The 22,395-nt window shown below is 36.6% G+C and overlaps 2 protein-coding genes and 1 pseudogene across 4 annotated transcripts in view; 2 read left to right on the top strand and 1 right to left on the bottom strand.

The window, feature by feature from the left end:
• The window catches only part of LOC133881634 (uncharacterized), a 37,051-nt gene extending 29,690 nt beyond the window's left edge, over window positions 1-7,361 (top strand). For both annotated transcript variants that reach the window (XM_062320609.1, XM_062320608.1), the window contains exons 27-39: window positions 128-277; window positions 558-623; window positions 777-921; window positions 1,049-1,113; window positions 1,205-1,270; window positions 4,210-4,303; window positions 5,002-5,038; window positions 5,175-5,232; window positions 5,435-5,545; window positions 5,940-6,007; window positions 6,392-6,458; window positions 6,540-6,608; window positions 7,125-7,361. In XM_062320609.1, coding sequence (XP_062176593.1) covers window positions 128-277; window positions 558-623; window positions 777-921; window positions 1,049-1,113; window positions 1,205-1,270; window positions 4,210-4,303; window positions 5,002-5,038; window positions 5,175-5,232; window positions 5,435-5,545; window positions 5,940-6,007; window positions 6,392-6,458; window positions 6,540-6,608; window positions 7,125-7,214 — 1,086 coding nt within the window. In that variant the 3' untranslated portion in view covers window positions 7,215-7,361. The remainder of the gene's footprint in view (window positions 1-127; window positions 278-557; window positions 624-776; window positions 922-1,048; window positions 1,114-1,204; window positions 1,271-4,209; window positions 4,304-5,001; window positions 5,039-5,174; window positions 5,233-5,434; window positions 5,546-5,939; window positions 6,008-6,391; window positions 6,459-6,539; window positions 6,609-7,124) is intronic.
• Window positions 7,362-7,670: 309 nt separating this feature from the next.
• Window positions 7,671-8,557, top strand: LOC133881037 (pentatricopeptide repeat-containing protein At2g17140-like; annotated as a pseudogene).
• A 3,683-nt stretch (window positions 8,558-12,240) lies between these two features.
• LOC133881653 (protein NLP2-like) lies at window positions 12,241-18,312 on the bottom strand. Of its 2 annotated transcripts, none has more exons than XM_062320630.1 (5): window positions 17,780-18,312; window positions 16,427-17,372; window positions 15,574-15,621; window positions 14,230-15,247; window positions 12,241-13,330 (listed from the first exon to the last, which is right to left on the bottom strand). In XM_062320630.1, exons 2-5 carry the CDS (start codon window positions 17,222-17,224, stop codon window positions 12,471-12,473), a joined length of 2,724 nt encoding a protein of 907 aa, XP_062176614.1. In that variant the 5' UTR covers window positions 17,225-17,372; window positions 17,780-18,312; the 3' UTR covers window positions 12,241-12,470. The 2 variants fall into 2 exon arrangements, with proteins under 2 accessions (XP_062176614.1, XP_062176615.1); XM_062320631.1 differs by having other exon boundaries at window positions 16,427-17,327.
• Window positions 18,313-22,395: the final 4,083 nt, after the last annotated feature.

Below are 22,395 nucleotides of genomic sequence, written 5' to 3'. Positions count from 1 at the left end.
TTGCTCTCTGTGTCTATATTCCAGTTATTTTCTTTTTCTATGGAGGGCAGAAAAAGTGTTTTTTTTTTCGTTCCCCTATATGAGACGAAACAATTATGCTTACATCTCTTTCTCCGCTCTTCTGCAGATTTCACAAGCATCTTTAGTGCCAGAATCAACCTACATAGCTAAGCCAGCTGCCTCATGGCTTGATGACTTTCTTGTCTGGTTGTCACCAGAGGCTTTTGGTTGTTGCCGGAAGTTTATTAATGGTTCTTATTGTCCACCTGATGATCAGGTTGGTGCTCGTGGCATGTAACAGATTACTACTGATGTTTACTAGAAATCTTCCTTCCATTTATTTACCAAAAGGGCTCTATTTATCATCTCTGTTTTAGTCTTCATCCATAGCTTATAAACTTCTATTCTCTTAATCATCGTTCTTTCATTATAGCGTGATTCTTTATTAATTTTATGTGTTTTGAGTGGTATGAAATTGAATTCAATCTTGTTAAATACTGTTTTCCAAACTATGATGTACTATTAGATTACTGAAGCAGAGATATTTCTTTCTCCAGCCACCTTGCTGCTCACCTGATGATGGTCCTTGTGGCTTCGGTGGAGTTTGCAAAGACTGTACAACGGTGATACTCCTCTCTAAACAGCAAGAAATGTTATCACTAGTGGCTAGTAAATAGGGGGATGTACTTTTGGGTTGTTTATATCGTAAATCAAGGCAGTGCAGAATATAGACAGTAAAAGAAAGCTGAAAAACTAATATTTTATGCTGGTTGCAGTGCTTCCGCCACTCAGATTTGGTTAATGATCGCCCATCTACAGTACAATTCAGGGAGAAGCTTCCGTGGTTCCTTAATGCACTGCCATCTGCTGATTGTGCAAAGGGTGGTCATGGGGCTTACACCAATAGTGTGGATCTGAATGGTCTGTGAGACTAACTTTCTTTTTCTTTCTTTGCAAGTTAAACAATTGTTTGTTATTTCAAATGCATCAACCATTCTGATTGGCTGAATATCTTAACTTCAAGTTATTGCTTCTAACCTACTTCCAGGTTATGAGAGTGGTGTTATACGAGCATCCGAGTTTCGTACCTATCACACCCCAGTTAACAAACAAGTATAGCAGCCTCTTTTGTTGTATTTTAGTTCTAGGTATGAACTTTGTTGGGCACCCCTTTTTTGTTTGATCTAACTGTGATTTTCCCCAGGGTGACTTTGTCAATGCAATGCGAGCTGCACGGGAGTTTAGCTCTAGAGTTTCTAGTTCTTTGAAGGTTTGCATTCAACCATGCATTGTTACTTTTTAATCTCTTTTGGAAACTTTGGATTTTATATGTGGAGATTGGAATAGGATGAATTCCTTTATGTTATTTATGCATGCTGTTACAGTGAGTGGAAAAAAAAGGAGAGGGAAAAGCAAAATGTCGAGATTAGGGTTTTCACAAAAGAGAGAGGTCTAGTACTTTTTTGGACTTCACCATCTATTGGACACCTCATAGGAACACCATAGAGGGACACCCCATATGGACATCTTATAGTAGAATAGGGACAATTGTCCCTTTCTTTCTAACACTCTAACACTCCCTTTCAAGCTGGAGCATATATATATGAAAAGAAAAACAAAGGAGGAGATGAAGAGAAAATAGTATTATTCGATGATATTCCTTCTCATACGATTACTTGTGATTAATTTAATTAGAATAGAATACATAGCTTAATATGGAAAACAAATATTAGGAGATTACACTCAGAATAAAAGAGTAAATAAAATCATAATAAAATCAAGGAGAGAAATAAGGGAGAGAATAGTTTCCATCTTCAACACTTATAACTCCAGCGTAGAACAAATGAGTTTCCATCTTCAACACATAACTCCAGCTTAGATCAAATGAACTCTAATTGATTACGACACAGACTTTCTAGAGAACAATTTGATCTCCGGACTTCACGAATGACTTGGTATATCTCCACTCAGTATCTTGAAAGGGAGCTGATACAAAAACTGCAAGAATCAAACTGAACTGTACTAAACCGACCGAAGAACAATATAAACCAGCTGAAACTTCATTGAACTGGCTAAAAACTCGTTGGAACTGGCCAAAAACACATTGCACCGGCAGAAAAATAGTTAGAATCGGCTGCAACAACATTGAGCCTGCCGGAAAAGGAACTAAACTGGTTGGAAAACCACTGGAACCGGCTGCAATACCACGAAGCTGGCTGAAAAAATACATGAACAGGTCTTTTGTTCATTCCAGGCCATCAGAAACATGCTGAAATAGACCCAAAAAACACAAAAAATGACCGAAAACGACAAAATGGGCCAACACACTGCTTGACCCAGCCAAAACATGATGGATCCAGCCAAGACACCACTGGTACTGGAAAAAACTGGACGAACCGAACGAAAAACTACCAAATCCGGTCGAAAAACCACCAAATTAGCTGAAAAACAAACTGAACTGGCCAGAATCATATTGTGCCGGTCAAAACTCGATGGGAAACACCAAAATTGGCCAAATTTTGCCAAAGAACACTTGCACCGGTCAAAGTTTGCCAAGAAAGACCTACACTGGCCGAAGCACACTGGAAAACTCCAACACCGGCTGAGGTTTGCCAGAAAAATGGAGACTCTGGTCAAAGTTTGCTAGGAAACACTTACACTGGCCGAAACAGGCTGGAAAATTCCAACACCTGTCGAAACGCAATGCTGGGTTGACTTGGATTTGGATCGATCTGTTTCAAATTTGGGTTTACCTGGTTTTGTTGGCATTAACTGGGTTATGGATTCGCTTACTTGGGTTGGATTTGGATTTGGTCGAAGTTGATGGGCAAACTTGACTGGGCTGGCCCAGAAGGTAAAACTGGAATAAAATAGACCTGGAATTGGATTAAATCGAGCCAGGAGATATTGTTGTTCCAGAATAGGGATAATGTGCACTTTTAACTAAACAGAATTACTGACCAAAGATTTTCCTTCGACAACCACCATAACAGCAATAACAGACATTACCGAAGACCACAATCGACCATAGCAGCTGCCACAACCTCAACCAAAACACAATCAATGGCAACCACCGACCACCACAACCATCGAAGACTATGACCATTTAAGAAATAACCGGTCAGCTCTACAAACGTGGTTGACTACCACTACAACACATAAATGGTAATGCTTACAGACCTGGTTTGTTAACTTACTGGACTCGCGCAAGAAATTACAAGAAAGCCTGAGCACCACTTAAGAATAATAAATGATTATTTTTTTCAAAAAAAATCTTGAAAGCTTAAAACATAAACGTTATTGATATTACATCAATAACTTCAATGTAAAGTGTTTTCAAAATCTTAGTGCCCACGATTGCACTTATTAAATGATCAATCAGAAGCAGCTGAAGACCACTGCAACGTGGGAGATTTCACCAAATCACTGACAGACTTTTCCGGCTACCACACATAGCCATTGACCGCTCTGACTACTGTATGACAACCACCACATTAATGAGGTCGATGCAGATGGCACTTGAACTGTTATTATAGTGATGACGCCGCAATTGACCTCTAACTATGGGTATCGGACCGAAGCCTTCAACCACAGTACTGTTGCAGAAGGGGAGAAAGAAAAAGGAAAAGAAAAAAGAAGACAAAACAGGAGGGATAGGATTTTTTTTTTTTTTTTTTTTTTTTTTTTTTTAAAAAAAATTCTATGCTTTGATACCTTGTCAAGATTAGGGTTATATTTAAACCCTCTGTTCCCATGCGGATATGAGATATAGCCTTTAGGCTGGGTGATTCTTATATGCTGTTAAGTTGCTGACTAGAGTTTCATCAATCAAGCCTTTACTTGAAATTGGACATATCAATTTCCTGTCAATTGAGTGCAGACTAGGTCACCAATTGGAACCTCCAGAGGGGCCTAGGAAATTATTTTCCACTGGAGATTCCCAGCATGTTAAACACATTGTCGAATTGGATTAACCAAGTGGTTATACAAGTTCTCATCTTTTATCTTCTCAAGTGGAAGTAAATAGCTTACTCTGGAAAAAATGTTGTGACAGGGATCTGTTTTGATGACTTCTTCTCCTATGCATTGTTCAGCTAGTTTTCTCTTTAATTTTCTCTGGAGATGGTCCCTGCAACATTACTTCTCTGATAGGTTCCATATATTGTGCTGACATGATTACTGTTTGTTGACATTATCTCTGTGATGCAGATGAATATCTTCCCATACTCGGTATTTTATATCTTCTTCGAGCAATATCTGGATATATGGAAGATAGCTTTGATCAACATTGCTATAGCACTTGGTTGGTATTCTAGAGCGTCACAGTGACTTTTGTGTACACATATGCATACACACAGGCACTTATAAACACGTGAACAGTACCTGCATACAGGTGTTTCTATGTGTGTTCTTGTGCTTATTGTGGTTATTCACACATGTTTCTTTGTTGGACTTTGCTCTTTCCCTGATTATTATAAAAATTATAGCTCTCAAACTTTTTTATTTCTCTTTCTTGCCTTACTCTAATCATAGTGTGTAATATGATCCCCAGTTAATGCAGTTGATGCTTAAAACCTTTTGACTCCAGTCCTTTTATGTCATTAATGGTATGGTTGTAATGACAATCTAATCTGTGCTCTTGATTATTAAATTAATTCGAGCAAGTCAAAACGATTTTTTTGTAGCTATATTACTGCCTTGAGAGACATCCTTCACCTTTGCTGTTGTTTGTGTATTAATGCAAGTTTTAGACCTTGAAAAGAAAGAAATCAGTAATTTTTCCTATTACATCTATGCCAGTAGCTTCGTGGTGCTTTTTTTTTTCCTGCTGTGTTTCTTATTATATTTGCTTGCTTGCGACACAAAATCATTGCTTTTGTTATGAATTTAATGGGTTTCATGTGCACATTTCACTTAAAAAGTCTACATCTTTCATTTTTATTTAATCAAATTTGTCTCTATCAAATCATTCATTGAATATCTCATTTGTTGATTGAACAGGTGCAATATTTATTGTTTGTTTGGTTATCACATCCAGGTGTGAATTCTCTTGGAGCCCAGCCTTATATCTGCTAGCTTCTGTTAAGTTTCACACTGTCGAAGTCGCTATTTTCTTCCTCTATGAATTGAATTATAGCACTTTCTTTCTGTTTTGCATTGATCTTTGAATGCAGTTTATGGAGTTCAGCAATCATTTTACTTGTTTTGGCGATGATCGTTGTTGATCTCATGGTAATCTTTGCTAGCACCTCCTCGTTTGTTTTTGTTTCTTTCTGCTTTTGGGTTGCTACATACCATTGTATTTTTGTGATCCTAATCATGAGTGTATTGATTTTCTTTCACGCCAACTGTCTGATAACTTTGTCTGATCTTCATGTGTTGTAGTCCATAATTTTCCTTGTAAGTAACTTTTTGGCTTTATTGATTTCTGCAGGGTGTAATGGCGATTTTAGACATCCAACTTAATGCAGTCTCTGTTGTAAATCTTATAATGTCAATAGGGATTGCTGTCGAATTCTGTGTGCACATAGCGCATGCCTTCTTGGTCAGTATTTACCCTAATCGCGGTATCAATTTAAGGCTCTTTCTTCTTTAAAATTTGGTCTTTAAGGGGGCGGAGGCTGTTACCGCTTGTTGAGGTGTTGATGTGGGGTGGTAGTACAAGTGGGTATACAACTCATAGTTGTGTGGGAATCCATGCATCATTACATACACAGAATTTGCCTTCTACAGTCCTACCCCTTGGTTCCTTTGACTCCTAATAAATCCTTGGGAAAACTTCAACTTTCTACCCAACTGTGATGTCCCCCAGGAAGCAGATATGCTGTTGCGCCAACTGACAATTGGCAAATGTTGATTTTTTTTTTTCCTTAAAATAAAAATTATTCATTTATTCATAATTTACTAATTTATTACAATCCTATGCTGCTCTTACACAGTTAAGCCATGGGGATAGAAACCAACGGGCAAAGGAGGCATTGAGTACCATGGGCGCTTCTGTCTTCAGGTTGACTATATATTTCTTTTTTCTCTGCTGAGGCATGGTGACATTTGAAACACATGGTAGATCGAACTACATCACTAGGCTCTGAATCTTTTAAGCGTGAATGGCAACAGAGGCATGAGCCACAGACTGATACCATATGATTAATAGAAGTGAGAAATGTCTGATGCACCTGCTAGTCTAAGTTACCCAACACGTAGAAACCCAGTGCAGAGCCGTCCTAACATGAATATTTTTATCTTTGTAATTTCTTCAATTTATTCCTTTTTAATTATATGCACAAGTCCTTTTGCTCCACTTTTTAGCATCCTTAGAAGTACTTCGGGCATGTTGCTCTCACCACTACAAATGATTAAGTTGTACTTTTCTATTTGCTTCTTTTGGCAGTGGAATTACGCTTACCAAGCTAGTTGGAGTGCTTGTTCTTGGCTTCTCAAGATCAGAAATTTTTGTGGTCTCTGGTTTCTTCCTCTAGCCTTTTATATAGTTTTGCTAATCAGTTCAAGCTATGTAAAACTTATTTTTTGCTTTGCAGGTGTATTACTTCCAAATGTACCTGGCATTGGTCCTTATTGGTTTCTTGCATGGGCTTGTATTTTTACCAGTAAGTTTACGGAATTTTCTTTGTACCATAGTTGTTACTCGGTACTCACTACCCACATATTGATAAGTTGGAGTCATGCCACAGCTTCTCTCCAGTTGGAGGGCTTTGTGATCATTTAGTATCAGAATGCAGATGCGTTTGTGTTATTTGACAAATTTCAAGAGGGCAATGCTTTATACCAAATGATACAAATCTTAGGTAGAACTCATCATTGAAAACCGGCCTGTAAGGAGAGCGTGCCCAAAAGCTTACATACACTTATTTAAGATTGCACTTAATCCATGCAGAACACTTGGGGTCGTAACACATAATGACAGTAACTCATCTCCATATATTGGTGTGCATGCTCTGAATGTGATTGCTCCTGGATGAACTGAGGATGTCTAATGCATAATGGAAACATTTTAGGGCATGGATTACACTGTTTACTGCTTCCATGCTCTGAGCTAAACATTTACATTTCAGATTAAGTTGGTTAGATCAAATAATTACATGATTTGCTTTTGCGGTTTGCAGGTCGTGTTGAGTGTGTTTGGTCCACCACCAAGAATAATCGTTGAGAACCGCCAAGTAGATGAACCTTCTGCTTCGTCAGACATAAGCTGATTGGTACAGCCTGCCTTATCTCGGCCGTCTTCTACGCTTGTTGTAAACTGAGTGGAAAACACATTCCTACAGATTATTTTTACAATGTATTTTGCCTTTTTTGTACGAGTCAATTTATTTAAAGGAGGGGAATAACCCAAGTAAACAGGAAGTATACCTCACAAAAAAACAAAAAAGAAAAGGAAGAGCAGTGTTATACAGGCCAATATCACATTGACAAAAAAAAAAAAAAAAAAAAAAAAAAAAAAAAAAAAAAAAAAAACTGTATACCGTCTGAGAATTCAGTAAGATTTAAACACAGGTGGTGGTCAGAGTCCTCTCTGTTCTGTATCAACAATTGTATCTCATCAAATTCTCGGTCCCTTTTACAAATCATACAAATGATGCCTTACAGTATGGGCATGGCTTGTATATAGTCCACGAGGCTGCCCTTACGATAGCCTTATAATTGGGTAATATTCGGGGAAGAAGTTTGGGATTCGACCTCTCCTATTCCACAAAAACATTGGACTCTTCTATACCCAAAACCTTGAACAAAGTGTGATAATCTCAAGCTTAAGCAAGCTCGCCAAAGCTCTTTCCAAGAACACCAACAATTCCAAGCCTGCATGGCACCTCTTCAAGTGCAATCTTCTCTCCTCACCCACCTCCTCTTCCTCTCACCACTGTCTGATTCCTACTCGTCATCGCTTGCTCGCTCGCATCTGCATTCATGTGGAAATGCACTGCAAAATGGATAGCCTTCCCGAGCTCTTCTTCGCCTCTCAGCCCATCAAAATTTCTCACCCTCGTCTCGTTTCTCTCGTCCAAGTATTGGTCAAGTCATGTCTCGTCGATGAGGTCGTTTCCCAGATCAAATCCCTCTGAACTCAGTTACCAGAAAAGCTTCCTACGATATTTTTGTTCAAAGGGGAGACCGCGTAGATTTTGTGACACGGTTGTATAGGGAGATGGTTGTCGCAGGGATTAGCTTGAAAACTTGTACTTTTAATCTTTTGATACGTGCGTTGTGTGATTCAGGTCGTTTGGAGGAGGCCCATGAGGTGTTTGATAGAATGTCTGAGGAGGGTTGTCCACCGAATGTGTTAAGTGTCGCGATTTTAGTTCGTGGGTATTGTAGAGCTGGGCCTACTACCCAAGGCTTTAGAGCTTTTAAATGAGATGAGGGGTTGTAATGTCTTCCCCAACAGGATTGTGTACAATAATTTAATATCTAGCTTTTGTAGAGAAGGTAAGACCGATGAAGCTGAGAGATCGGTAGAGAAAATGAGAGAGGATAGCCTGTTTTCAGATGTTGTTACTTTGAATTTTGGAAAATGTTAGATTTACAACACTAATACAAAAACTGCACAACAACCCCTTACATGAGGGTGGACCCTACACACTGGGGCCCACCCTCATGTGAGGGGTTGTTGTGCAGTTGTTGTGATGGTGTAGTGTAAGAATCAAATCCCTTGAATTTTAGGATATCGGCCGTTTGTAAGGCGGGGAAAATACTAAAGGCTTCTAGAATTTTTAGAGATATGCAAATTGACGAAGAACTGGGGTTGCTTCGGCCAAACATAATAATGTATAATTTAACATTGGAGGGGTTTTGCAAGGAAGGGATACCGGAGGAAGCAAAGACCTTGTTTGGGTCTACAAAAAGTTCGTGATTTTGTAAGTTTGAAGGGTTATAATCTATGGTTGTTGGGTTTGGCCAGGACTGGGAAGCTTTTAGAGGCACACCGCTTGGTTATGAAAGAAATGGTAGATAAGGGCATTGCACCAAATATTTACTCATACAACATCGTGATGGATGAGCTATGCAAAAATGGGATGTTCTCTGATGCAAGAATGATTATAGGCTTAATGATAAGTATTGTGACATGCAAAATTGTGATTGATGGTCTATGTAATAGAGGGAAATTGGACAAAGCAATTGAAATTGTGAATGGGATGTGAACTCATGGAAGTGCTGCTCTTGCATTTGATTTCTGCTGCCGAAGATGTTTAATTTGTTCTTTTATGGTTTCTTATATGATTCTTTTGTACTTGATTTTTGGTTTATGATGGCTATGGGTGGATTTTTTTTTTTTTTTTTTTTTTATTCTTTCTTCCTTTCTTTCTATTAAACATCTATTCTACTTTAACAAGCTAAGAACTGGCCCTAAAAAGAGGCCCAAAACCACTAAAAACAGGCCCAAAATCATCTAAAATAGGTCAAAAGAATATCCAAAACACCAAAATAAGCCCAAAAGAGTTTCCTGTGGGGGCCGAATGTTCGAGTGGGATTCCGAATGTTCGACATTAGACCCCGAATGTTCGATATAGTGTTTGATTTTATTTTATTTTTTTTTTATTTTTATTTTTTTTAAAAAAAAAACTTTGGACATCTTAGCCCTTTTGAACATCCATGGGAGGCCTATAAATCCACATCTATGTCTAGCCTTCTCATTGTGGTCACCCTCTTCACCTCATAACCCTAGAGTGAGAGAGAGTGGAGGTTTGGGAGACGGAATAAGGTTATATTTGGTCTTATGTTCTTTGAGAAGTAATATCCTAGCCTTAACTCTTTAGTTTGATGATTATCGTTACATCGTATGACATGTATACTAAAACATGCGGGATAATGGCTATGATCTTAATATTATATGAGTTAGCTTTATGACCAAAGAGATTTACTTTTATGTTTGACCTTAGATCTAATAGTTCATTGTAACCCGCGCGTGTACTATAAAAGGATGGGGTCACCAATACTACTTTGCTAGTAGCGTGGACTACCTAAGGTAGGACTCGGTTGGGCTACTAATATAAGTTTTTATGCTACAGTATATGGAGACAACGTTAACCCTATCAAGAATGGGTTAAGGGTTTGGATAGATCATATGAAGTTGAACTATAACATTGTGGACTTGGAGGTAACTCTAATCAAATATATGTGGAATTCAAAGCATATATTTGAGTTCATACATGCTTGCATAAAATCATGCTTACATCTAAAAAAATTTGATCTAACTGGACACTGTCCATTCTCTTTTCATAGGGTTCATTTTCATTGCAAAAATGTTTTAGTAACAATCTTTCGCTTTGTTGTTGAATATTTGCATTTTAATGACATTATTAAGCGAGTTCAAGTGTATCATCCGTTTGTCAAGATTATAAAATTTGGTTGTCTCTTTTCCCGATTCTTAGTTTTCTGTGGTAGTTGATGGTTGCTGCCCAATGATTTGCAAGATTATTACTTCCTGATGAGCCTAGCATGGCCTTATATATATATATATATATATTATTTTTTGGAAGAACTTCACTTATAACTTTTGAACTTTCATATTTTTTGAAAGAATATACCTAAACTTTAAAACGTCTCAATTTAGGGTATCAATTTTTCAGAAAGTTTTAATCTCAGTCCCTAGTTAGAATTTTCCGTTAAATCATATGAAAATTTCCAAAATACCACTGCGTTTATTTTTTTAAAAAAATTTATAGAAATTTTCAAAGATTTAGGCATGGATATTTTTGTAAATTCCGTTAAATTCTAACCAATACCTAAATCCTAGCAATTTTTTTTTTCCCCTAAAAAAAGGATGGGTACATTTTGAGAATTTTGACAGGATTTAACGGAAAATTCTAATGGGGGACTGAGATTGAAACTTTCTGAAAAATGGATATCATAAATTGAGACGTTTTAAAATTTAGGTACATTTTTTCAAAAGAGGAAAGTTTAGGGATTATAAATGAAGTTTTTTTGTTTTTTTTTAATAGGATAGCACTAAATGAATAGTTAATTTGGTACTAACAATTCAATTGTAGTTTCATTATGTCAAATAAGTTGTGTGAGTCTCAGCTCATCATAGCCCAAGTCATGTTACGTTTACAGAGTTTTTAATTTCTTGCTCTTCTGTTTCCTCTTTTTAAGGACAATTTTGTATATATACTTCCTATATATGTATTAGGGTTACGCTCCTCTGCGCTTTTTAATGATATGACATTATTTATTAAAAAAGAAAATTATGTTAAATAAGTTAGGTTTTGTAAAAATAAAAGGTTGGTTCTAAAAAAGTAGAAAGGCAAACGTTTATCCAATCAAGAAAATGCACTACTTTTCTTCTGGTGGTGTATAATGTGCTTGGTCCAATGTCCATAATGAGTAACAACAAGAAGATCCAATATCAAGATTCATACTTTTTGCTGGTTTATTTAATATATATGTACTATATATGTCACATGTAACATTATGCAGTACAACAGAGGGATTGATAGTGGAAAGGAATATTTGGTGCCTTGTTAAACTGAAATATAATGGTTGCCTTTAATTAGGTTGTTAATGGCCTGCATCTTTCAGTGTGAACTGTATTTCAGTTTTGGGCCTAATAGCTTGTTCCCCCTCAAAGCTTTGAACTTATTTGTCCCACCGAGGGTTTACGCTTGTTTAATCTACTTCCTATTTTTTAAGGATCCGGATTATTAGCAATTCATGCATCAAATGTAAGCGAATCTTTATGGAACACACTTCTTGTTAACTTTCTCTAACTTTTGTTATCCAAATTGTTAGTAATCTATATAACAAAATTGCTAAAAATCTCTATCAATCTCAATTTCAGAGCAACAACTTGACTTCAGGTTCAATTTTCAACAATAGTTCCTACTATTTCCTGATTGATGGTTTGGTGTGGGATATTGACCGATCACTTTTAGAAGCATTGATTGTCATTCTTCAAAAATATTACAACTTTTTTTCCTTCACAAAAAAAAAAAAATGCGACATATACTCCGAAGTATTCGTTTTTTTTTTTACGTACTCTTATTTGTTATTTCATTCAATAGTGATTTTTTGTCACGCCAAGAAATGAGTAGTTGGGAGTATGTGTTACTCCCAAAAACAAAAGGATCGAGTTTGAGCGTATATAATTTGATGAGCTAATTCTAAGTTCAACAAGTCTGGGAAAAGGATTTTAGGGTCCTGATCCTTGTGTACTTCTCTCACAAAGCGAATATTTTAATTTAAGAACATAATTGGTGGGAAGCCCAAGTGGGTACAGTCATGTTTCTAGTAATCTCATAATTAAAATTCATTTATTGGCCGTAGAATAACCATGGATCTTAAGAATTAGATCCAATGGCTTAAAAGCTAAACATAGAAGTGAAGTGATAAATAATGTTTGGTAATCATCAACATTGTCTCCAGCTGCTGCTCTAACAACTTAAAGCAGCAGAATCCATAAAATAAAATAACCGCTTATATACTTCTGAGTCTAAAAAACATGAAGCTAAATATCACGACAGCCCACTGCTACCAAAAGGACTTCCGAGATTCGGATTAGAAGCATGTTGAAGGGAGAGCCTGATTGTGTGGCTTTGAGATGCTCTATATATGTCTATGCACTCCTGAAAGTCAGCATCACATGTCAAAAGAACCCACTCACGATCATCGTCCAAATACTTGAGGTCTACTCTACTGATATCATCTAAATTGAATCTCCTTCGAATCTCCATCTGCAAATCTCCAAAAGTCCAGTTGGGATGCAAGCTGAACCGGATTTTTTCATCCCCAAAGGTAGCTTTTACTCTAAAAGCACCACCATCTCGTGAATTATGGCTGCTGCTTTCTGGTAAGACAGGTAGAGTAGTGTCTAGACCGCAAGTGATCATGGCATTCTGGAGAAGGTTTGCTTCCTGTTGATTCAAGGCATGTAAATCTGCTTCACTGCATGCCATCTGCAGAATCCCAATAGGGTTTTCTCTCATTAAAGTATCGCCACTGCTCAAAGCATTGATGGTGGTGGTATGATGATGATTTGCTGCAGTGGCGCAAAAGATGCTTGGACCAGAAGTCTGACTGCATGAAGAAGGTGGGGATTTCGATGGAGTAAATAATCCAGAACTTTCCGGTATAGGGTTTGATTGCTTTGAGTTTTCACTCATTTTCAATGATGAGAAAGAGCTAGTTGCAGGGGAGCTCAATTCAGGGAAGTTAGAATAGAAAGAACCAATCTGAATAGCACCCTCAGCTCCTTGGACTGAGTCGATTACAAGTTGGAGTTTCCTCAGAGAGTGGCCCACCTTCTTGATCTTTCTAGAAGGCCATCTTGTAATCCCATGTTGCCTGCATATCCTTTTCAGAGTTGTCGGGCACACTGCAAATGAAAGAAGTTGTGAGCTATTTATAGCTTTTATGTGAACTGAACTAAAAGAATAGTTTTGATGGGTAGATGTCATGAGATGCAATGCTGCAAGAACAGTTTTAATGGAGTCTCAAGGGAAAAGAGATGCATGATGCAAGCTGTGAGCATCCAATATGCATCGTTAATTAGTTCGGACCAGCTTGAGGAATTTAAGCTTCAAGAAATAAGGTGGAGGGAACACGAAATTGAAAGGGATAGAAGAAGCTTGTATTATCATTTTGTTATCATTTTGTACTTCTCTTAACTATTCATAGCATCTACAAATTGGGATGCATAGACTTGAATGAAAGCTGAAATCTCTGAATAATTTCCTATTGATTTCAAAGATGCTAAGAATTAGGAAAACTATATGTGCCAATACCAGGCTGAGGATTCACTTATGATAATTGATGCAGAGCTACATGTCAACAATCCCAAATTCATGAGATTATCTTACTCATGCTTGAACTTTCTATATATTAAATATATACAATAATGGGAATTAGTTATAATTTTTAAGAACATTAGGAGTAATCCAGTTTCTGAAGAATTTTCTCAAGGTGGTGTCTTCAGCAGAATTTAAGTTGCACTATGAAAGGATTCAAAACCTTCAAATAAGTCTATACTTGTTAATTTAAATATCTATTATAAAGAATAAATTAATTTTAAAGCAAGTATTGGTGATTTAGTTGTAATAATGCTAGATATTATATTTCTATCAAATATTCATCTAATAATGTTGACGTGACACTTCAAATCAAGCAAAAGAAAGAAAAATAAAATCCAATGTTAGATTTAGAGTGTCATGCCATTGTTTGGATAAAAATATAGTATCTAAAATTTCTCAGTCAAAGTTATGGATGGTTTCCTACCGCCAATACTTTTAGCAGCATCTTTCAGGCTCCCTGCAAAGTATTGCCGGAGAACTGGCAAGCTGATAGTCTTCTCTGTCTTGGTCCTCCTCTTCTCGCCTGATTTTCGACCACCTGATGAGCGACGGCTGCCATAAGAATAAGAATCTCCACCACCCTCAACACTACCTTTGGATCCAGAACTTTGCTGAACTTGCCCAAAATCTGAAAACGCCTGCCCATTGCATGATCCTCCCTGAGTGTTAATATTATCCCAGTGGGTTGTCACCTTGAATTCTTCATTTTGTTCTTCTTCTTGATACTCCAATGAGATTGAGACGCCTTTGCCTTTCTGTTGAGCCTCCATCATATGAGCAATCCAAGATGACTGATCTTTCGGAGAGCCTTCTTTCAGAGTAGAAGATCCTGATTTATGACATTCTTCAATTGCCACTTCCTTAACCGGGTATATGATTTCGTCCTCATCAGGTAATTCTTTGTCAATAACAGCATGTAAACTCCGGCAAGCCTGCTGTAATACAATGGATAATGAGTTGAGCATCTGCTTTTGTTCTTCGGTGTCTTGGCAATCCTTTGGCAAAAAAAACTCCAATACAAAATCAGCCGAGCCAGTGTAGATGCTTCGAAGGGGAATTGCCACAGCAGCACGCAATCCAAACATCCTAGCATGGTGAGAGAGGGGATATTCTGTCTTGCTAAAGGCAGTTATGTCACTTGCAAAGCATGGTTTGGCTGTGGTGAAGGCAGTCCCGACAGTCCCTTGGCCGCGAAACAGGTGGTGCTCGGAGCACGCCTCATGGAAGCCTAAAACATCTACGTCGGCCACAAAGCAAGCAGTGTCGACAATTGAAAGACACTGAGCATAATTCTCATCAGAATATTGTCGGCATCCACCTTTGCCTTGTTGGTAACACGGCGCCCACGTTAGAGCTAAAGGCAATCGGTGTGTCTTGCAAACTGTTGCTAAAACCTCTATTATCTCAGCCAGTGCTGCTGGGTACAACTCGTCATGACAAGCCTGATAAAAACAAGCACAAATGATATTGTTGAGAATGATGTACAAGTTTTAGATACTCAAAAGGCTATATATTGTTAAAGGGGATATGGTCATTTCCATTTCAAATAAAATAAATAGTATCGATTAGGATTTAAAGTTGATGCATATACTAACGGTGTATATATATATATATATCATGTCATATTAATTAAAATTTTAAAAAAATGTCAATATCAACTCCATTATACCGTTAGATACACCAACTTTAAATCTTGACAATAAAATGAATGCTGTCTATTTTGAAGAAAATCTTAATCCTGACTAGGTAAAGGATACCGTCGTCTAACCTTTATACCGGGAGGGCTGAAGTATTGAGAACTCCTAAGATCCACGGCCTGTAAATTAAAAAAGAAAAATACTTGTAATTAATAATAGAATATGAGTTGAAGAAGTTGCAATGTTGTTCGTTCACACGTATATAGAATAAACAAAGCCCTAACCATCGATACTTAGAAGGTCTTTTCATTAACAATTAATCCCGGGGAAATTAAAAAGGGGGACGTCAATGCAACATAACTCATAGAACAAAGTAGCCATAATCAAAGAAGAAGATCAGTAAAAGAGATCAGAAGGCCGGCCTTCTATAACAGAAGTTAAGCAATGCAAATGGGTGAAGCACAACTCAAAAAAAGAATGGACAACGGAAGGAGCATAATGTCTCAATTGTCCTACTATCCATTTTCTAAGACTGTAAAGGTGCTGCAGATTCTCGCACGATGTAGATGGCATATAAAGATGTTTTTTAAAGTTGTTATTATTCATTAATTATGCATTAAGGAATAAGGAAACACAGTTGAAGCTGAGAGCAATCATGGCTTCTAACTGTATCTTTAACTAGAAGAAAAAATAAACTAATAAAATAATTGCTCATGGATTTAAAAAGCTAAGTAGATGGTGCGTGCACATCTTGGTTCGACAATCCATCCAACTCTTGCTCATTAGAAGATTGTTTTATATAACAGTTAGCTTAAAATTTTGTTTATATATAACTCCAAATATACTTCTGCCAAAATCAATATAATGGATATATTAAAAAAAAAAAAAAAATCAATGACTAATTTTTACTGATATGTTATCTCAAAAACATAACAGTCATTTGTAATCTAATGAAGAAACAACAAGAAGGAGAAGAAGAAGAACCTCAAGAGCTTGGCAGACATGTTCAAGTTCTGGGCGATAATTTATCTTTTGAGTGGTTGTAACAATCTCAACAACACCCAAGCAAGTTCCACTGCCCCGTTCGAAAACAGGAAGGGCTAGAGAGCCGCGAACATCGTACTGCTGTGCATAGTTAATACGTGGGTATTCGTCTCTTTTGAAGAATCGAACATCGGGAGGAGTCCACTGATCAGGCAACTTCCCCATGAAAACCCGACCCGGCAACCCGCCGGATTCCTCCATGTCCTCCTCAACCGCGAACTGATAAGCTCGACAAACATTCCGGTAGTACGGTTGGTCTTGAGAGGTGAGGAAATATCTGCTGCCTCCTCTCCTTACAGGCACCCATAGCTGAAGAAGCACATTCATGTTCTTTGTACATTCTCTCAAGTATCCAACGGCCAGCATTAGTCTCTCTTTCACTGAGGAGCTAGGGCCGGGATTTGCCCTCGGCCCAATCCACCATCTTCTCCCGAGTTCAGTGCCTTCTACTATAATAGTTTCAGATTCGGGAAACACTCCTACCGTCTGATCTTCTTGATAGATTTGCTGATGATGGTTGATGTTAGAATCCAAAGTAGGCAAGTAATAAGGTGAAGGGTCATTGAGAGCACGGGTGGTCTCCAACCAGCAGCCTTCGAGCAAAAGTTCGTCCATGAAATCCATTTCCATGGCGGCCGTGTGATCAGTAGGACTGAAGTTTCCGTACGTGGCGGAGTTGGGCGCTGTAAAGGAGGCGGTGCCGTATTCCATGTTCATGAGCTTCCTTTCGATTTCCATATGATATTCTGACAGAGCCTTTGCAAAGATTCACGACCCGATACACGTAGAGATGAAGGAAGAAGAAGAACTTGATCCTTTTGCCTGTATCCAAAAGCCCAATCTGTCCGAGTCCCAGAAACATCGTCAACAAAAATTGTTTTTTGAACTGCAATCACAAGTGCATTTCAGGAAAAAAAAAAAAAAAAAAAGTTGTATAATTTGCTTGAAAATTTGAAGCTTTTTTTTTTAAAAGGCTAGAAAGCACAAACCCATTAATCCAAAAGCAAAATTGGTAACTTTGCTGTCATGTCAGGATTCAAAAATATGACTGTGATGGTAGATTTTGTAAGTAATAAGGATATATATATATATACAGACGAAAACATGAAACAAAAGAAGAAAAAAGAATAAAGAAATATACGTAGTAGTACTTCTCATTCTCTGAAACTAAATATCCGTACTTGATGATATATGTCTTGTCACGGTTATGTGAAGAAGATATGGAAACAAATTAAATTGACAAAATGGAGGAGGATATATATATATATATCAGAGAGATCTAAAGCAACTCACATTACTTTGTTGAAATTCTTGTAAATCTCACTTTGTTGAGCATCTCCACTAGTACCATGGATATATGTATATATATATATGTCTCGCTGTGTTAAAAGAAGCAAGAGATCATGAAGCAAAGATTTGCTGGAATGAAGAACTGCCTTGTGGTAAAGGAAATATGCTGTTTCTGCAAGTTTTGGCACCGCTCTCTATAGTCGTGGGATTCTACTATTGCCTCAAGTTATGCCGGTGCGTGTCTCAAGAATCTCCTACTATTTAACGCCCCAAAAACCATTAAAGAATACCCAAAGAAAGGAGAGTCTCCTGTTTAGCAGGACCACCAAAAAAAAAAAATTAAAATTAAAATTAACAAAAGCTCATGATTTACATGCCATCTTCTTCATCATCATCATCATCGACCCACATACGTATATTTGCTGTAAAGTCAACAATTCATGCTCTTTGTCAAACTCCGAGTTGATCAGTTTCCTATTCAATAGACAGAGACCGATCGACAGTAGTTACATAGTATACAATATGTATGACATGTGAATGATCAGCTACGTTAAATGCTTTGATTCCCCGTACACCCATGTTCTAAATTTATAGTATTTTCTGTTCATGGCAACATTGGACTCGGCCTGTTGATCTGCTGTGTGCCCGCCAGATGTCGCATGGAGCTTGTTTGGTGCATGCGCTTCCACTGCATTCAATCGGTAAGTAACTGCGTACACGTGCACGTAACAGTGAAAAGGATGAGTCTTACCTTCGATTAATATCTTTTTTGGAAAGAAAGGCACTGTAATTTGCATTTTTTTATTTGCAACTAGACGGTGGGAAAATGATTTTTGCCTCTCTTATTGGTGGGTCCATTGACTAGAAAGATTCTTGCCAATATCTTAATCAATTTTTGTTATATTTTTGGGTTGTAATTAAGTCAGGTTAGATTGTTGTTTGGGCCTCATTTGAAGTGTGAATTTTCATTGGTGATTACCCTCCATAGATAAACTTGGTTAATGTGTTGGGTCTAGAGTGCATTTGTCTCCTAATTTTTTGCAGGCTAAACGTGTATTTTTAAACTATTGATATCGATTGGTCTAAAACCTTGAATATTATGCAGCCTTATCAAAATATTTAAAAATTTTATGTTATGATTTGAATTTGTAAAAAAACCTTGGTTTAGAGTGTGTTTGTCCCGTAATTTTGCAGGCTAAACGTATATTTTTAAAACAAACAATATTGATACCGATTGGTCTAATTAGAACCCTGTATATTAGGTAGGGTTATCAAAATATTTAAGAATTTTATGTTATGACTCCAACAAATTATAATATTATTCTGTTGGGTCCCTACTCAAGAAAATCATTTTCATGTCTTAGATTTATTTTTTATTTTTATTTTTTATTGCAGGAGCGTGTTCTATGCAGGACGGCTCAATGCTTAGGCAATTCGATCAGGCTGTCTCGCTTAGGCCTTGTAATAAATAAAGTTTCTTAAAAATTAATATTAAAAGACCCTTAAAAGATAAAGTTCTTAAAAATAACATTAAAAAGCCACCTAAAAAATAAAAAAAGCATAAAAATAATACTATTTAACTAATAATGACATAAGAATGATTAATTACATTATAAGGTAACATAAGGAGAATAATTAATGATCAGAGTGTAATTGAGTGAAAAATATTGAATTAAATAAATATCAATAGAATATCAGGGGAGGCATGCATTTACAATGGTCAATGTATAATTAAGGAAACAAATGACATTAAATAAAGATTAAGAGAGATATCTTTGCAATTTGAAAAGCATCTTTCTCCATTAAAAAAAATAAAAAATAAAAAATTTGTTAGATCAAGAGAAGGTGAAACGAATTAACCATAAAGATAACTGTGCCGTACAGAGAGAAGGAATCTCAAAACCAAAAACACCTTCATCATTCTAAAAGTGAGTTTTGGGTTTGTCTAAAACTCGATCTTTTTCTTTTCTTTTTTTCTTTTTCTTTTCTTAATTTTTTAATTTTATTTTAAAGAGCATTAGCGTCTGCTTATGTATCCCCTAAAACATTTTAGATAGGAAATTCTTTTTCTTTTTTTTTTAGGGATAAATAAAAAATTTATTTATTGTGGTTGCACCATTTTGCAATTAGCTCATTGTCAAAGTGTCATATAAAAATTGGCTGAAAACTCTTTGTTGTAAGAAAAAATAAAACAATAAATTAATAGGTCTCTACTCTCAACTTTCGTTTGAAAAAAATTAAAAATTAACTTTCACCCAAAATCTTGACGGAATCTTTTAATGTGTTATGACAGATCCAATCATATTATGACACGTATCACCCACAATAAAAATTATAAAAATACAAAATATAAATATGAAAAAAAAAATAGGGGTGGCCAGACCACCAAAATAGCCATTTGATAGTAGGCTATTGAGGGTGTATGTGGTTTGGCCACCCTAAATGGCTAAATGGTCATTGGGGTAGTTTGGCCATTTGGGGGTGGCCGAACTATTCATAATAGCGATAGGGGTGGTTCTGCCATGCACCTCCTCTAAGCATATATGGAGGTGGTTCTGTTACCCTCATGGCCATTAGAAGTGGTTTAGCCACCCCAAAATAGTAATTGTTGGTGGTTTCAGCCACCCCCTTATATAGTCATTTTTTCCATAGCTTTAGAGGTGGTTCGGCCACCTTCACTTGGCCAAAATGGGTGGCTAGACCACCTCCTGATTTTTTTATTTATTTTTTTAATATTCTTTAGTTGTGGGTGACACATTTCATAATATGATTGGATTTGACAATATGGTACATTAAGGGATTTCATCAAGATTTTGGATGGAAGTTGAGAGTAGACACACCTTATTTGCTTTCCTTGCTTCCACCGAAAATTCTCAACTAACTTTTATACGACAAGGACCTAATTGCAAATTAAAACAACTACGTAAACTAATTTTGTATTTATCATTCCTTTCTATTTTAGCAATGCTCTTTTCAAAAGTATCATGGATCTGCTTATCTAAATTTTTTATCTACTCTATTTGAATAATATTTTTTAATACTAATAACTCTCTCTCTCTCTCTCTCTCTCTCTCTCTCCATGCAAAAGATTTTGGATCCGTTGATCTGTCTCTCGCAAGGCTGATCTCATTTTTTATACATTCGCTCGTCGCTCAATGCTAAGGAGAGGAGCAAAAGAGAACAAAAGGAAAATGTACGTGGGGAGAGAGACAAAATATGTGAAGGCGCGTGGGAAAGAAGATGAAGGGTATGAAGGCATGTAGAGAATAAGAGGTGTAAGGGGAAGGGGTGTGATGTGGGCCGAAGGTCGGGTGCATGCCAGCTGGGAGGAGAGGTTGGGGGAGTGGGCAAAAAAGGCTGGTAGCAGTGATGAAAGGCAACTGATCGAGGCGAAAGGTTAAGGGCGGTGGAGTAGGCAGAAGATGGTGGTGCGAAAGATTAACAAAATGAGGAGAGGAAGGAAAGAGAGAAAAGGTTTGGGGGGGGGTGGGGGGGGTGGAGGCCGGGGTTTGGGTTGGAGTCTTTCTTCCTCCTCCCGGGATTTCACGGTACGTGGAGATTGAAGGAAAACACTCACTGGGTGGAGGCGGAGAGGTTAAGAGAGAGAAAAAGATAGAGTTTTGGATTTGTAATGTAGCTCAATCTTAGTTTAGCCTAGGGATAGATAAGCCAATGTGAGATATTTTTGGGAGTATAATGGCAAATATAATGCATAAGTCAATGCTAATATTCTTACTCTCATGTTCCATTAATCTCTCATCTCACTCTTTGCCCTTTCCCTTTCTATACTTCATCTCTTTCCAAATATCATATATATAAATTCTCTTAATTACATGCACATTCTTTTACATTCATAATATTATTTTATTTGAACTTTTTTCTTTAACTAGTTGATTAAGTATTGATATTTTTTGACGATTCCATCAATACCATTAATTTTAATTTAATTAGTCATTGATCCAAGTACCATTCACTTATCATTATCAGGTTCTATTTTTCTAAATTTTATATTCTAGTTAATTTTGATTTTAGTATATTCATTCATTGTAAAAGAGTTTTTGTTCTATATGAAAGTACTTTCTCATTATATACATGTATATGCCTATAGAAAATATGAATTTGGATATTAAAAAAAAAAAAAAAAACTTAGAGAGAGAGAGAGAGAGAGAGAGAGAGAGAGAGAGAGAGAGAGAGAGAGAGAGAGAGAGTTATAAGAACTAATTCAATCTAAAAAATGAGTTCTTGATAATTCTTTTGTTATCAATAGACGAAATAGAACATCAAAATCAATTGAAGAATGAATAACCAGATAACTAATTATTTTAACAGAATTAGAAAAAATAATAATAATAAAAATGATACTGGCAAACAAATTCATTGCAATGCTCAAATGTATAATACAATATATAATTTTTCATGAAAAAAAGTAAAATATGATATCAGTTAAAATAAGTGTATATACATCTTTATAAAATATTATTAAATCATGTTTTTGTATAAATGTTTAGGATTGATCACGACGATGCAAAATCTATTAGAAGAAAGAGATCGATCCAATTAGAGAGAGTGATTTTAATTTAAAGGAAAAATTTGAGATAAATCTCTGAGTCAATGCGTTA

This window comes from Alnus glutinosa, chromosome 11 (assembly GCF_958979055.1).
Source record: "Alnus glutinosa chromosome 11, dhAlnGlut1.1, whole genome shotgun sequence".
Lineage (NCBI taxonomy): Eukaryota > Viridiplantae > Streptophyta > Magnoliopsida > Fagales > Betulaceae > Alnus > Alnus glutinosa.
The sequence above is the reverse complement of the archived record's forward strand: the minus strand, read 5'-3'. Positions and strand labels throughout refer to the sequence as shown.

Excerpts from the sequence above, each read along its gene's own strand:
- LOC133881653 (XM_062320630.1), bottom strand. The coding sequence starts at position 17,224 with ATGGAAATCGAAAGGAAGCTCATGAACATGGAATACGGCACCGCCTCC. Across the intron at positions 15,622-16,426 it reads ATGTCTGCCAAGCTCTTGAG|GCCGTGGATCTTAGGAGTTC; the intron begins GTTCTTCTTCTT and ends TTTAATTTACAG. Across the intron at positions 15,248-15,573 it reads TCAGCCCTCCCGGTATAAAG|GCTTGTCATGACGAGTTGTA; the intron begins GTTAGACGACGG and ends TGTTTTTATCAG.